General features: G+C 40.1%; 1 protein-coding gene across 1 annotated transcript in view; it reads right to left on the bottom strand.

Annotated features, from left to right (window-relative positions):
• The window catches only part of DCTN4 (dynactin subunit 4), a 32,851-nt gene extending 24,396 nt beyond the window's left edge, over nucleotides 1–8,455 (bottom strand). Inside the window, exons 1-3 of the mRNA XM_060008513.1 lie at nucleotides 8,287–8,455; nucleotides 5,766–5,836; nucleotides 3,378–3,556 (exon numbers count right to left, since the gene is read on the bottom strand). Coding sequence (XP_059864496.1) covers nucleotides 3,378–3,556; nucleotides 5,766–5,836; nucleotides 8,287–8,421 — 385 coding nt within the window. The 5' untranslated portion in view covers nucleotides 8,422–8,455. The remainder of the gene's footprint in view (nucleotides 1–3,377; nucleotides 3,557–5,765; nucleotides 5,837–8,286) is intronic.
• Between the last annotated feature and the right edge of the window lie 4,548 nt (nucleotides 8,456–13,003).

The following is a 13,003-nucleotide window of genomic DNA, read 5'->3' as shown; positions in this document are numbered from 1 at the left end:
AGAGGCACAATTACAGTGAAAGAAAGAAATCAGTGGTAGTCAGGGGCCAGGAGGTGGGGGGGAAAGAAGTGACTACAAAGGGGCATGAGACAACTTTTTGGGGTAACGGAAATGTTCTATGATTGTGGAGGTGGCTACATGGCTATACACATTTGTCAAAAATCAAAGCATTTTACACTTAAAATTGGTGAGCTTCATTATATGTAAATTATATCTCAATAAAGCTAACCAAAAAAAGGGGGGGGGGACTGTAACGAGATACCATTTCACAACCATCAGTTTGGAAAAACTTGAAAGAAGTCCAACAATGCTAAGAGCTGCCGGAGATCTGGAGCAATGGGTAGTCTACTCATATATTATTAGTGGGAGCAAAAATTGGTAAACCATTTTGGAGAGCTAAACATGTACACATCTTAAAACCACCAATTTTACTTTGTTATATAGAGAAACCCTTGCTCTTGTGACAGGAAACACACACAAGAATGTTTCTAACAGCACTGTTGTCAGAACCAAAAAATTGAAAACAAATGTGAAGAAGAGATCTGTGGTAAGTCATGCATGAATCACCCACCATTTTATCACCCACCATCACAACTACATACCACAGACAAACATGATAGAGATAAATTGTAGCAGGATGCACAAAGCATGGTTCTATTTGTTTCAAGTTGAGAAGCATTCTTTGCTAGTGGCTACATACATACATGAAGACGTGCAAAAGCATACATGGTTTTTTTCAGGTGACAATCTGAATTCAGGACTGTGATGACTATCTCTGTCTAGAAGGCAGAAGAAGGCAGATGCAGTGGGGGAAAGGCTATACAATGGGCTTACACTGTTTGGGTTATGTTTAATTTCTTAAGCTGGGTGATAAGTTCATAAAAGTGTATTATTTGTATAATTAAAAATAACTTTTTTTCCAAATAAAAAGGACTCCTGTTGAAGGTGACACTATAGCCCCTTGCAAGAAAAGGCAGCGATAATATCCTTAAGTACAGTATTTATATTTTAAAAGTTGCCTTAAGGCAATTATGAAAAATAATTATGTGAAAGAAATGTTTTAGTAATATTTTAGAAAATCTGAATGTTTTACCTAATAGCATTTTTAGAACTGGTGATTTATTCTAAATGTAAATTTGAGAGACATTAAAAAGTTTCTGCACATTACTGACACAATGGCTTACTTACAAATAAACAAACAGTTCTAACTAAAGTGGTTTCAGGGCTTCTCAGACACCAGTGACATCATGGAAGAAATGAAATTACCTGTACTCCTTAAGAACTCCTAGTATTCAATAATTATCACTGTCAAGATACCCTAGAGGAGCTAGATTTCTAGAAACAAGCACAGCCTTTAAATTCTGAAAAATAAATTCTCCAATTCTAATAGCTTACAGTCCAGAAAGTATTAAAAAAGCACTTACAGAGTAACAAACTGAGAAATCTATCTGGATTTCTAGGCTTCCTTTCTTTAACTTGATAAAAAGAAACAAAATACAAACATGGAAAAAATACACTTTAACTCACGAACTAAGTGCCACTTTGAGGTTGTTTTTTACATGTAACATAAATTCATAAACAAATTCAAACAATTTACTTGCTACACTGACATTAAAACACACACACAAATATTTACTGACAATCTAAGAAGACGCTACAGAAACTTTCCAATATAAATCACAGTTCAGGAAATGCCTACCCACCAATGAGCATTTTTAAGGGACTTGTTTAGTTAGTTTTTTGTTTTTGAAGAGTATTTTATCAACATAATGTATGAAGTTAGAAAAACAACCAAGAGCTCAAGCATTCTAAACCAAAGGGTGAACTCAACAGAACCAAGGATTAAGTTTTAAGAATAGAGTTGAATCTAAAGGAACTTCACCCATATTTACTTCCAAGCTACGTAAGAATCTGTAGAAAACTTTTAGCTGAAGTCCATCTTCATTTTAGTTATGTCAAATAACATAATGAGTTTTTAGTTGGCTTCCTCATGTAAATAGTAAGTTGAGTTTTTTTTTTTTTGCGGTACACGGGCCTCTCACTGTTGTGGCCTCTCCCGTTGCGGAGCACAAGCTCCGAACGTGCAGGCTCAACGGCCATGGCTCACGGGCCCAGCCGCTCCGCGGCACGTGGGATCTTCCCAAACCGGGGCACGAACCCGTGTCCCGTGCATCAGCAGGTGGACTCTCAACCACTGCGCCACCAGGGAAGCCCCAGTAAGTTGATATTTTTAATGGAAATGTAAAAATGGGAATTTTTAACAAATCTAAAAAGTTTTCACAAAATTAAACAAACGAAATTTCAGAAAGAAAAAAGACAATGGGGAGTTAGCAGTGCTGCTGTTTATATAAAAAATAAACAGCAACTCAAGATTTTGAACTGATTATAATAAAGAGTGTTTCTACTCTCTGATATTAACCATGGAGTACAGGATACGGAAAAAAAAGGAAGTTTCCTAATGAAGGTAAATGCAACCTCTGCTTTGAAATGCTCAAATGATGGAAAGGTAATTTAATACCTTAGGTTTTCTTTAGGTCCAAACATACATAACTTTCCTGTTTCACTTATGATACATATAGATGTATCTTTGAGCATGTGTTTGAATGCTCCAGGATAGATACTTGGACATGTAATTTCTGGGTAAAAGAATAAAAGCAATTTGAAATTTTAATAAATGTTGTCAAACTGCTCTCTAAAATGGCAGCAGACAAAAGAACTATTTTCCCATATTCTTGTCATACTACCAGATTTTTAAAATTTTGCCAAATCAATGGACGAAGTTTTAATTTGCATTTTCATGATTACTAGCAAAACTGAACTTATCTTTTTGCATATTTATTGACTTAAAAAAAATCACCTCACCAAGTTGTGTGCAAGGAAAAAAATCCAATGATTTGTGCACACTTTGGTTATTGACCATCTTTACTTCCATTTCTGAGAGCTGCAGTTCATATCCTCTGACAATTTCTTTCTTTCTATTGGGTAGCTTTCTGATTTCTAAGGGTTCCTTATTTTTGGTTATTTATCTTTACTGTTATATATGATCCAAGCTTCGTGACTTTTATCTTTTAGGTTTGTTCATGGTGTGTTCCACCATCAGGAGCATTTATTTTTTATGAAGAACATTAATCTTTTGATTCTAAAAAAGTATCAGATTTATAAATGCTATTTTACCAACTTTAAGAAAATGAAATAGTTTACCAAGTCTCAGATGAAACATCACGGTCCATGTGAGAATGTAGGAACATAGAAAATTTAATGACAAAATACTCTGAATTTATCGCCTACCTCCCAACAGGTAACAGAAATAATGATTTGTGTGCAATTACAGCACTGCCGATTTCACAAAATCTCATGTTGAAGTCTGCCTCACTCACCCACAGATTTGTCTGCCATGCCCACATCTCTAGATGTCCAGCGACAAAATCCACAGGCCAGGTAATAGGCTTTCTTCACCGTGGTCTTGGCTGGGTCATCTGGAAGCTGTGTGGAAATGCTTGTTGCCCGAGTGGAGAGGGTGTGCATACAGCCGGGACAGTCAAAGCAGTTCGCGCATCTAGGACACGACAAACAATCATTGATTCATTCAACAAATATTTACCGAGCACCTACTATGTGCCAGACATTGTTCTACATGTTAGGAATTCAAGAGAGAACTATAAGGGAAGCGTGGCTCTCAAGCAAAAAGAAATTAAAAAGTACTCTGAAGAGGCTCCTACAAACTTCATTTTAAAATTTCAAAAGTATTACAATAATTATTTTTAAAAATACAATCATCATCAAAGTTCCTGAAGAGTTACAGCATGACCCAATCCTACTCCAGAGAGGGAATCACGGTTAACAGTCTGGAGTTAACTTTTAGACTCTTTTACAGACCACAAAGATTTCTGTGGGACAGAGAAATGTCACAGCTTATGACTTTAGAGAGAACAGACCAATTGCACAATGGAAAACTGAGAGGCAACAATACAATAAGCTGTGAAACTGGGTTTGGAAAATAACTGCTTGTTTGCTGTGCCAGAGAGCTGAAACAGATACCAAACAATGTTACCAAGATGAAATGTTTCAGAAGGGGCATTTTCAGGGTTTTCTGCTCTCTTTAGGCGTTACTCTTCCTAGTGAAACACTCAACATTCCCCTACAGTCCCCCCCATGCCTTGTTATTCTTAACTTTTCCACCATCTGAAATTATCAAGATTTCACCTCCAGTCCTGGACTTGTTCTGATGTTCCATTCCATAACTCCAATTTTCTGTGATATTTTGCTACTAGGTAATATCCTCAGATAAGGATAATAATAGTACCCACCTCATAGGGATATTCTGAGGATTAAATGACAAAATTTAATGTATGGAAAGCATACAAAACTGGTTTATAAGGAGCTATTTCTCCAGGACAGGAAAGACAAAACAGTGGTTCATATCCATGGAGGTACAGAGGTGTGACTGGTTACAAAGGACTTCCACACCATGCTAAAAACCAAAATGGCACCAGTAGCAGTGAGTATCAGATCTTGCTTTTTAATACCAGATCTTGGTTTTTAATACCAATCTTGGTTTTTAATACTACCCAGATCTTGGTTTGCAATACCAATCTCGAATAAAAGGTACCAGGGCTCCTTGGAGAAATGGCTAATTCTAGGACTGGAGCAGAAAATATAGAGGATGAGCCTGGAGTAAGTAAGAAAGTTCTCAAACAACTGAATAACACTTCCCTCCTCCTCACTGCCATATAATGACGGGGGTATGCCAAAGGGAGAAGGAAGTCTACTAAAAGAGGTCCCAATGGCCAAAGCCGGAACAATCTGAATTAAAAAAAAAAAAAAAAAGTAGTACTGGATTATAACCTAAAGTATAAAATAAATATTCACAAGCCCATACTGCTTGAAGTAAATGACTAAATAAATAAAAAGAGGAGAAGAGAAAAATCTTCCATACAAAAGAATTCCAAGTAATACATGGAGATAGCCTTCGTGGAAGGGGATCATAACTCCCCACTATTTAAGTGTGGGCTGTAATAGTGCATTTCTTTCCAAAGAGTACAATATGGAAAAGGAGAAGAAAACAAATAGAGTAACTTTACATCAGAGAAACCTGACAAACACTAGCTCAAGCCAGGTAATCAAAGTTAACATCAATAGTGATGTTATGTTGGTGGTATATACCTTTGATATGATGTGATGAGAGATGCACTTTACCTGTGTGGTTCTCCTCCCCACAACACATTCCCCCAGCTGATGAGAAAAACATAAGACAACTTCCAATTGAGGGACATTCTATAAAATATCTTACCAGTACTCCTCAAAACTAAGTAAAGTCTAAGAAAATATCACAGCAAGAGGAGCCTAAAGAGACATGACTATTAAATATAATGTGGGTATCCTGAATAGGATCCTACAACAGAAAAAGGAGATTAGGGGAAAATTGAGGAAATCTAAATAAAATATAGAGTTCATTTAATAATAATGTTACCAATAATGTTCATTAGTTGAGACAAATATACCATACTAACATACGACATTTATAATATGGGAGACTGGGTAAGGAGTAAACAGAATTTTCTGTATCATCTTCACAGTAATTCTTAAGTCTAAAACTGTTCTAAAATACAATTTATTTTTTTAAAATGAAAGTTTCACCTTTGACATAAGTGATGCTAAAAAAAGAAAAACAGCTTGTTAAAAATGAGAGTTAGTTCCATGTGCTTTTTTACCAGCTATTAAAGGAATAGCTGGGGAAAATAGAAAAAAATTGATCCCAGTCTTACCTATTCTTTTTTAGTTTGGCTTCAGCCGATGGCATATTTTCTAAACAACTGGGACAATAATGCGAGTCCACCTAGAAAGAAACGAGAAATCAAAAAATCGGAGGAAAAGACATTTAGCTTGGCTTGTATATATGCCTATGCCAATTAGTGAAATTTAAATTACATTATTCTGCAGCAGAGGTGAGAGACCATTGATCTGGCAAAGAACCTGGACTGTTTTCAGCATCAGGTTTATTCTTCAATCACCTGTTGTTTTCTTAACCTCTGGATTTCCTGAAATCCTTCTATTTTTCCTTTCTGATCTTTCCTATTCCCTTTCATCAGGGTTTTATGTATTAGACGTGTTAAAACATGTTTATGTAAAAGATCTCTATGATAATCTAAATAGATTAATAAATAAACCCAATTTATGAGGCTGTGATCAAATATCCTTCTATCTAGTCTAGCTTTGTGTGACTGCAATAACTTGGCCACACAAATTGTTAAGAGATTTTAAAAGTTTTCCCATTACTGAGGTATTACATGTTCACTGAAGAAAAGCATACATTAACATTTACAAAGTCAGCTGTAGCCAACCAATTAGAGACTTTTAAATGGCAAATTAAACTACTAAGTTAACAACATAGTCTTATTGTATTTAATGCAAAAACATAGTACAAAATTAAATTCATTGTACTTTTTTAAGGACTAAATATTTTCTTTAATGTAGTAGATCCTATTTGATAATTCTAGAACTCTAGTCACCTGCAGATGGACAGATTCACTTGAACATAAATACTATGACAGAAACTGTTTTCTTTTTTCATCATCTGCTTATAAACAGAACCACCTTTGAAAAGATAAAGTTACTGCTCAAATAAGTCTCCAGGAACACAAAATATAATACTGTTAACTTATATTTGCACTTACTCATCATAAAAAGCAAAATATAATTTATTCCTCCCTGTTCCCTTTCCAAATTATGCTCATCCCTTCATGTGCAGCTCCAATCCCAGGCTTGTCATTTGAAATTTCTGGACTGCTTCAGCCCTCACTAGCATCATCCTTCCCCAAACCCTAATGGCCTCCATTTCACAGGTGCACACCAGTCCGTAAACGATTCAGTCACAGACTGAATGTCCTAGCTGAAGAGATCCTTACAGATTATGGAGACTCAGCTCCCTAATGATCACCAAATGAGAATCTAATCCAATAAATTCTAGAGGTGGAGCTGGGACAGCATCCTAAAGAGAAAGGACCTGCCAAAGAATAAGCATACAAAGTGCTAATGGAGATGGAGAAAAAAAAATCATGTATATAATACAGCATTGATTTTTCTCTTGTGTTATTTAACTGCTTTCTCTGACTATTCTTAATAGCATGAAAAATATTCCCAATAAAATAATAATTATTCATAATGTGTAAAATGGCTTATCGTATAGGACATATTCTCATATGCATTTTTAACCGTCCAGGGATCCTCACTCAAGTCCTCTGAATCAGGCTGCTTGGTTTCAAATTTTGCTGCCCCCTCCCACCCACAGATTTTTGGCTGTGTGACCCAGCGCAAACATTATGTGCCTCTTTCTTTAACTGTAAAGTGGTTTTTAAAAAAGGGTATCTATTCTAGTTTGTAGGATGATTAAAGATTATGTAAAGCACATGGCATATAGAAAGTACTGAATAAGCATTAACTATGTATTATTACTAATTAGCTTTTCCTTCACGAGACTGCAAGTTACTCAACAGCAAGATTTACGTCTTAACGCGTCTTTTAATCCGCAGAGCCTACTGAATGAACAACATGTTCCAAGTGCTGCAGAAGTTCTGGGGTTTTGTTATTTGGTGATTTTTTTTTTCCGGGGGTCTTTTACATTTTGAGCAATCCCACCTCCAACGCCCACTTGCGCCAGTGAAGGTCAGAAATGTACCCTCAGGAGAAGCGCCATGAATATAACACTTTGAGCTTCTTCAACGACAGACCCGATTGTAAGCGCTTTTCACTCAGCTCACCCCATCCCAACCTCGTATCTGCTGCAGGCCTTGGGCTGGGTCAGGAAACATAACAAGGCAGTTGGAAGAGGGCCCAGTTTCTGCCCAAGCAGGGGCAGAACTTCCAGGATGGGAGGGGCTTGGATGAGAATGCCCGCGGACCTCTCCACTCCCTCAATCAATGCTGGAAAGACGATATCTCGCCCCTCAAGTGGCCTGAACTAAGCATCCCCATACCTTTTCTCCCCCTGACCCACCCGATAACCAACACCCACCCCCCGCAGGAGATAGCCAGGGTCCCCAAAGTCAAGTTTGTCCCAGAGGGCGCTCTAGACCAGAAGGGCCGCTCAGCCCCACCCAAGGCCGCTCCTCCTTTCCAAGTGACAAATTACGTACGTATAAGCAAATTAAATCACAGGCAAATCTGAGTGACGGAAGGCAGAGCCAATCAGCATGCTAGGAAAATTACCACCCGCTGGTCGCGCTGACTAGGTGGAACCGCCTCCCCCCTCCCCCAACACACACACTCTTCATGGGACGACTACATTACCTCGTGAGACACACATTCCAGCGACCGCAGCTCGCTACAATAGCGGCAGAAGTAAAGCTGCGAGAGCGGGGCCCGAACCTTCTTTTCTCCCTGGACTACGTAGAGAACCCGCTCCGATTGCAGCAACGACGCCATCTTTAGGGGGAGGAGCCAACGACGCTCTCGTCGCGTCACGTGACTGGAGAGCGAGCGTTTCCCTGGCTTCCCTCCCTACGTCTTTCAACGTAGACTTTGACGTAAGGTTTCCGAGCTAGAGAGGCTTTGCGCCGGACGAAAGTCAAAGTGCGCATGCTCGTTCGGGGTTCCAGGTTTTCACCCCGCCTCCACCTTACCTCTGCAGCATGTTTGAGAGCGTCAGCCGTCTGGGCTGAGCTTAGACCTTTTTTTGATAAGTACGGAGTCGCAGAACAAATCCATACAGACACAGTGCGCGCCTTTCCTTTGTTTCTAACAGAAAGGAAGGCTGCTCTTCTGTTTTATTTAACACTGCCTCTACCGCCCTCACCTTCCAGACAAACATCCGGAAGTTAGGGAGGATCTCTGAGACAGAGTTTCATGGGAACTGGAAAACTAAGAGTCCACACCAGCACTTTCTTCTGACAGTCTTGTTACTGACCTATAGGAAACTTTCACGGACGTTATCTCGTTTGAAGTTTCTTAGATTGAGCTCCTCCACGCAGAAGCCATATCTCATTCATTTTAAGGTTTCGCATATTTAGCGTTAGGACTAAGTTTATACTGTGGGTGTTCATTAAATATTGCTTAGTGAAGGAGTGGAATCAATGAATGAACAATGTTGCTAGGTGTCGTTTACATTTTTCTAGTGCATAAACTAAAGCTTAGACATGTAAAATAACCACTTAGAACTGGGCTGGCAGAGACTGGAGCCCATGTTACCTGCCATCAGTTCAGTGCTTTTTCCTTTGTACTAGTGTTGTATTATTACCTATCTGATATTAGAGTTGGTGATTGAGAAGAAATAGAACCGAATAGTAATATTAGTTGACGTTTATTGAGCATTTACTGAATGCAGAACACTGTGTCAAAACTATACATACATTGTCTCATTTAATTTTCACCAGAACTTCAAAAGGCAGGTACTATCATTATCTCTATTTTACAGTGCAGGAAACTGAGATCGGGGTGCCCTTCTCTTCTCCCAAGAAAGCCTGGCCATCTCACCTGGGGCAGACTGAGATTCCTCTGCTCTGTGACTGGTAGTCAGCAGTAGCAGAATCCCCAATGTGTAGGTAGGGACCAGCTTGGGCCCTGGGCAGCAGCAAGGCACAGGCACTGGCACTGCAGACAGGCACTGGGAACAGAGGGAGAAAGTGAGTCATAGGAGGATACCTGGCTTGGTTTCTGAGGCTCCCAGGGCCAGCCTGCTTCAGTGGTGCTGGCAGGTTTTACCAAAACAGACAACAGCCACGGGTTGGAGTCTGCTGACGCCTGCTCTAGCCTCCTGGGTGGACAGGATACCTTAGAATTATCATACACTAGAAAGATCCTAGTTCAATACTTGTATTTTTCAAATGGAGAAAATGAGGTCCTGAGTGTCAACATGCCCCAGGAACATGCCGCAGGTTTTCTCACTCCTGGTACAGTATTCTGTTTTCTAATTCCATAAATGCAGTTCCCTGCACACTACAGCAGTTCATTCATATTCACAGCAGAGTAAGAAACCAGTTGCTCTTCTAACAACACTTAAAAAGAGAAGAAAGCAAATACAAGGGAAACTGGAACATTAATTGATGGCCTACTCATTTTTGCCCTGGAACTTTGCTGGAATTGCATCATTCCCATTATGGGCACATGAGTTTCACACCTCTAGAATGCTGTCTGCTTGGCTTCAACAGTAATTTCCCAAGCATACCTCAAATCTAACCAAGGCTTGTTCCCACCCCCACCCCCTTCTCTGCTTAGTAGACTAACCGGAAGCTAATGCTAATTCTGTGGCACCATGGAACACTTCCTCTGTGCTCTGCTGAGGACGCAGGAAGGTGAGATGGGCATCCTTTTCCGGCTGGAGGATGCACAGGGTGACTTCAGGTTAACCACTGCAGCTATTACCCAGTTGCTGCTAGTGCTTAAGGCAGACCTCAGGCCCCTGAGGTGCTGGCTTGTAAGAGATAGCTGGTGGCCATGCACTCTCTGCCCACTCACTACTGAGAACTCGCAACTGACACAAGAGACCATAGCTCTCTGTGAAATAAGGGTAAAGTCATGGAGCTATAGAGCTAAACGTGATCTTAGAGACTAACTAGTTCCCTCCCCTTATTTTCAAGATGGAGAACTGAAGCCCAGAGTAGGGAAGAGACTTGCCCAGGTTCCCAAAGGAAGATAGAGGTGAACCTAGGGTTTGAATGCAGGTCTTTGTTCCAAGTTTATTGCCTTCACTACACTTTGCTGGACCTCCGTCTCTCCACAATTCACCATCCAACCCTAAAGCTTGCTTCTGGGAGACCACCAGTGTATTGTTTGTTGAATTGAATAAAAGATAATTGAAAATTGAATTGCAGCCTAACTCAGTATACTATTTTCAACTATCTGGAATTTGCTGCAGATGGAATCCAGTAACTAAAGTTTTTTTTCTTTTTGGTCTTTAAGTAACTCCTTCTTTCAGAAGGTAAAGGAAGAAATAGGGGAAGGAGACTGGTCACAATTTTAAATAGGGTGGTCAGGGTTGGCCTCATAAGAAGGTAAGATAGGAACAAAGATTTGAGGGAGGTGAGGAGAGGGCTGGGTGGCCATCTGGGGGAAGAGCCTTCCAAGCAGAGTCTGAGCAAAGTCTCTAAGGCCTAACTGAGGCACAGCAAGGAGGTAGTGGGGCTGGTAAGGAGTGAGCAAGGGAGAGAGGTATAGGGGATGAAGTCCCAGAGGTAATGGGGGTGCAGCTCATGTAGGATCTTGAAGGCGTTTTAAGGATGTTGTATTTTGCTCTGAAGGAAGTGGGGAGCCATTATAGGATTTCACACAGCACAGTGATACAATCTAACCTACATTTAACAAGGGTCACTCTGGATACTGTTTTGGGAATGGACTGTAGAGGGACAAGGATAGAAGCAGGGGGTGAATTTGGAGATTACTGCAGTGACCAGGCAACAGGCAACAGTGCCATGGACTAGGGATTCTGACTATATTTTGAAGTAGAACTCACAGGATTTCCCAATGCCCAACCGTGGGAAGACATGTCCATAGACTTTCATATGAAGGGTAGTTTGGAGTCTCAGCAGAGATGCCCTTGTTAGGCTGGGGGAAAATCCATTTCACGGTCCAGCCAAATTCAGAGGCTGGGAGTTTATTTCCTCAGAAATTATCAAGACTCTCTCTTCTCCTGGAGTTCAAAATAAAAACATCACAGAAAGGATCAGACACTTTTATATTTAGAGGAAGCAAACTTGTTTAGTCTCTAGTTTACTTTGTTCCAAGTCACAAAGCACGGTGATTGCCACACAGGGAAGCATATTTCACAAGAAGCCCAGAGAAAGAGCCAGCCCATTGCTAAACACATGAATCACATCTTCGGAGCTCCAGCTCAGGCAAATAGGAAACTGGTGTGGGCGCACCCAACACATTTGCAATGGTGCCAAGGGCTCTTCCAAACGAGCTTTACCTTTCGCCATGCAGGTAAAATGAGTTAAAAGTTAAAGTGGGGGAAGAGATATGGCAACATAAGTATATATATAACTGATTCACTTTGTTATAAAGCAGAAACTAACACACCATTGTAAAGCAATTATACCCCAATAAAGATGTTAAAAAATAAAAATAAAATAAAAAAGTTAAAGTGGGTAGAGCACAGAATATAAGTTGCTACGTATTTGTTATTCGGCCACAGTTTAGTCCAGTCCCTTCATTTGCAAGTGAGAAAACGGTTGCAGAGAGAGGAAGTGTTTGTCTGAAGTTACATGGATCTCCAGCTTACTTAACGAGCACTAACTAAGTTGATTTCTTTTCTTATGTTTGGGTGATTGGGATCTCCAGGCTTGCCCACACTCTCATCTGTGACTCTTGAGTGCCTCTTACAGTGCATTTCTGGGAAGCTCTTTTAGACTTTGAGCTGTCACTTTACATGAGAGAATCTTTCTGCCCTCCCAGGGAAGTTCAATGGGATGCTTTGTTACTCTTGACCACCTGTAGAAGCCAGCCTGCAACTTGTCCTTCAGTGGTATTTATACCCTTGTGTATTCCCCTTCCACATTGTACTGGGGTTGGTCTGTGTGACCAACAGCATACAATAGAAGTGGTGCTGACCCTTCTGAGATTAGATTATGAAAGTCTGTGGTTTCTATGCTGGGTGCCCTATTGCTGTGTTGGGTGCTCTCTTAGATCACTTGTTTGGGAAAAGCAAGCTGCCGTTTTGTGAGCAGCCCTATGGAGACGCTTATGCAGTAGGGAACAGCCAGTGAGGACCAAGGCCTGCCAACAACTAGTGAATGAGCTTGGAAGTAGATTCTCCTGTTCCAGTCAAGTATTGAGATGACTACAGACCCAGCTGACAGACAGCCTGACTGCAATCTCTTGAGAGACCCTGAGTTAGAACCACCTACCTAAGCAGCTCATGGACTCCTGACCCTCAGAAACTGTGAAATAATAAATGTTTGTTTTAAGCTGCTACTTTTTTTTTGAGACAGGGTTCAGTATCAGTTTTATTTTGATTCTTTCACTTTGAAAAAATGTAAATGCTAAGAAGTTTTGTTCACATGAATAGGTAAAA

This window comes from Delphinus delphis, chromosome 3 (genome assembly GCF_949987515.2).
Source record: "Delphinus delphis chromosome 3, mDelDel1.2, whole genome shotgun sequence".
Lineage (NCBI taxonomy): Eukaryota > Metazoa > Chordata > Mammalia > Artiodactyla > Delphinidae > Delphinus > Delphinus delphis.
The sequence above is the reverse complement of the archived record's forward strand: the minus strand, read 5'-3'. Positions and strand labels throughout refer to the sequence as shown.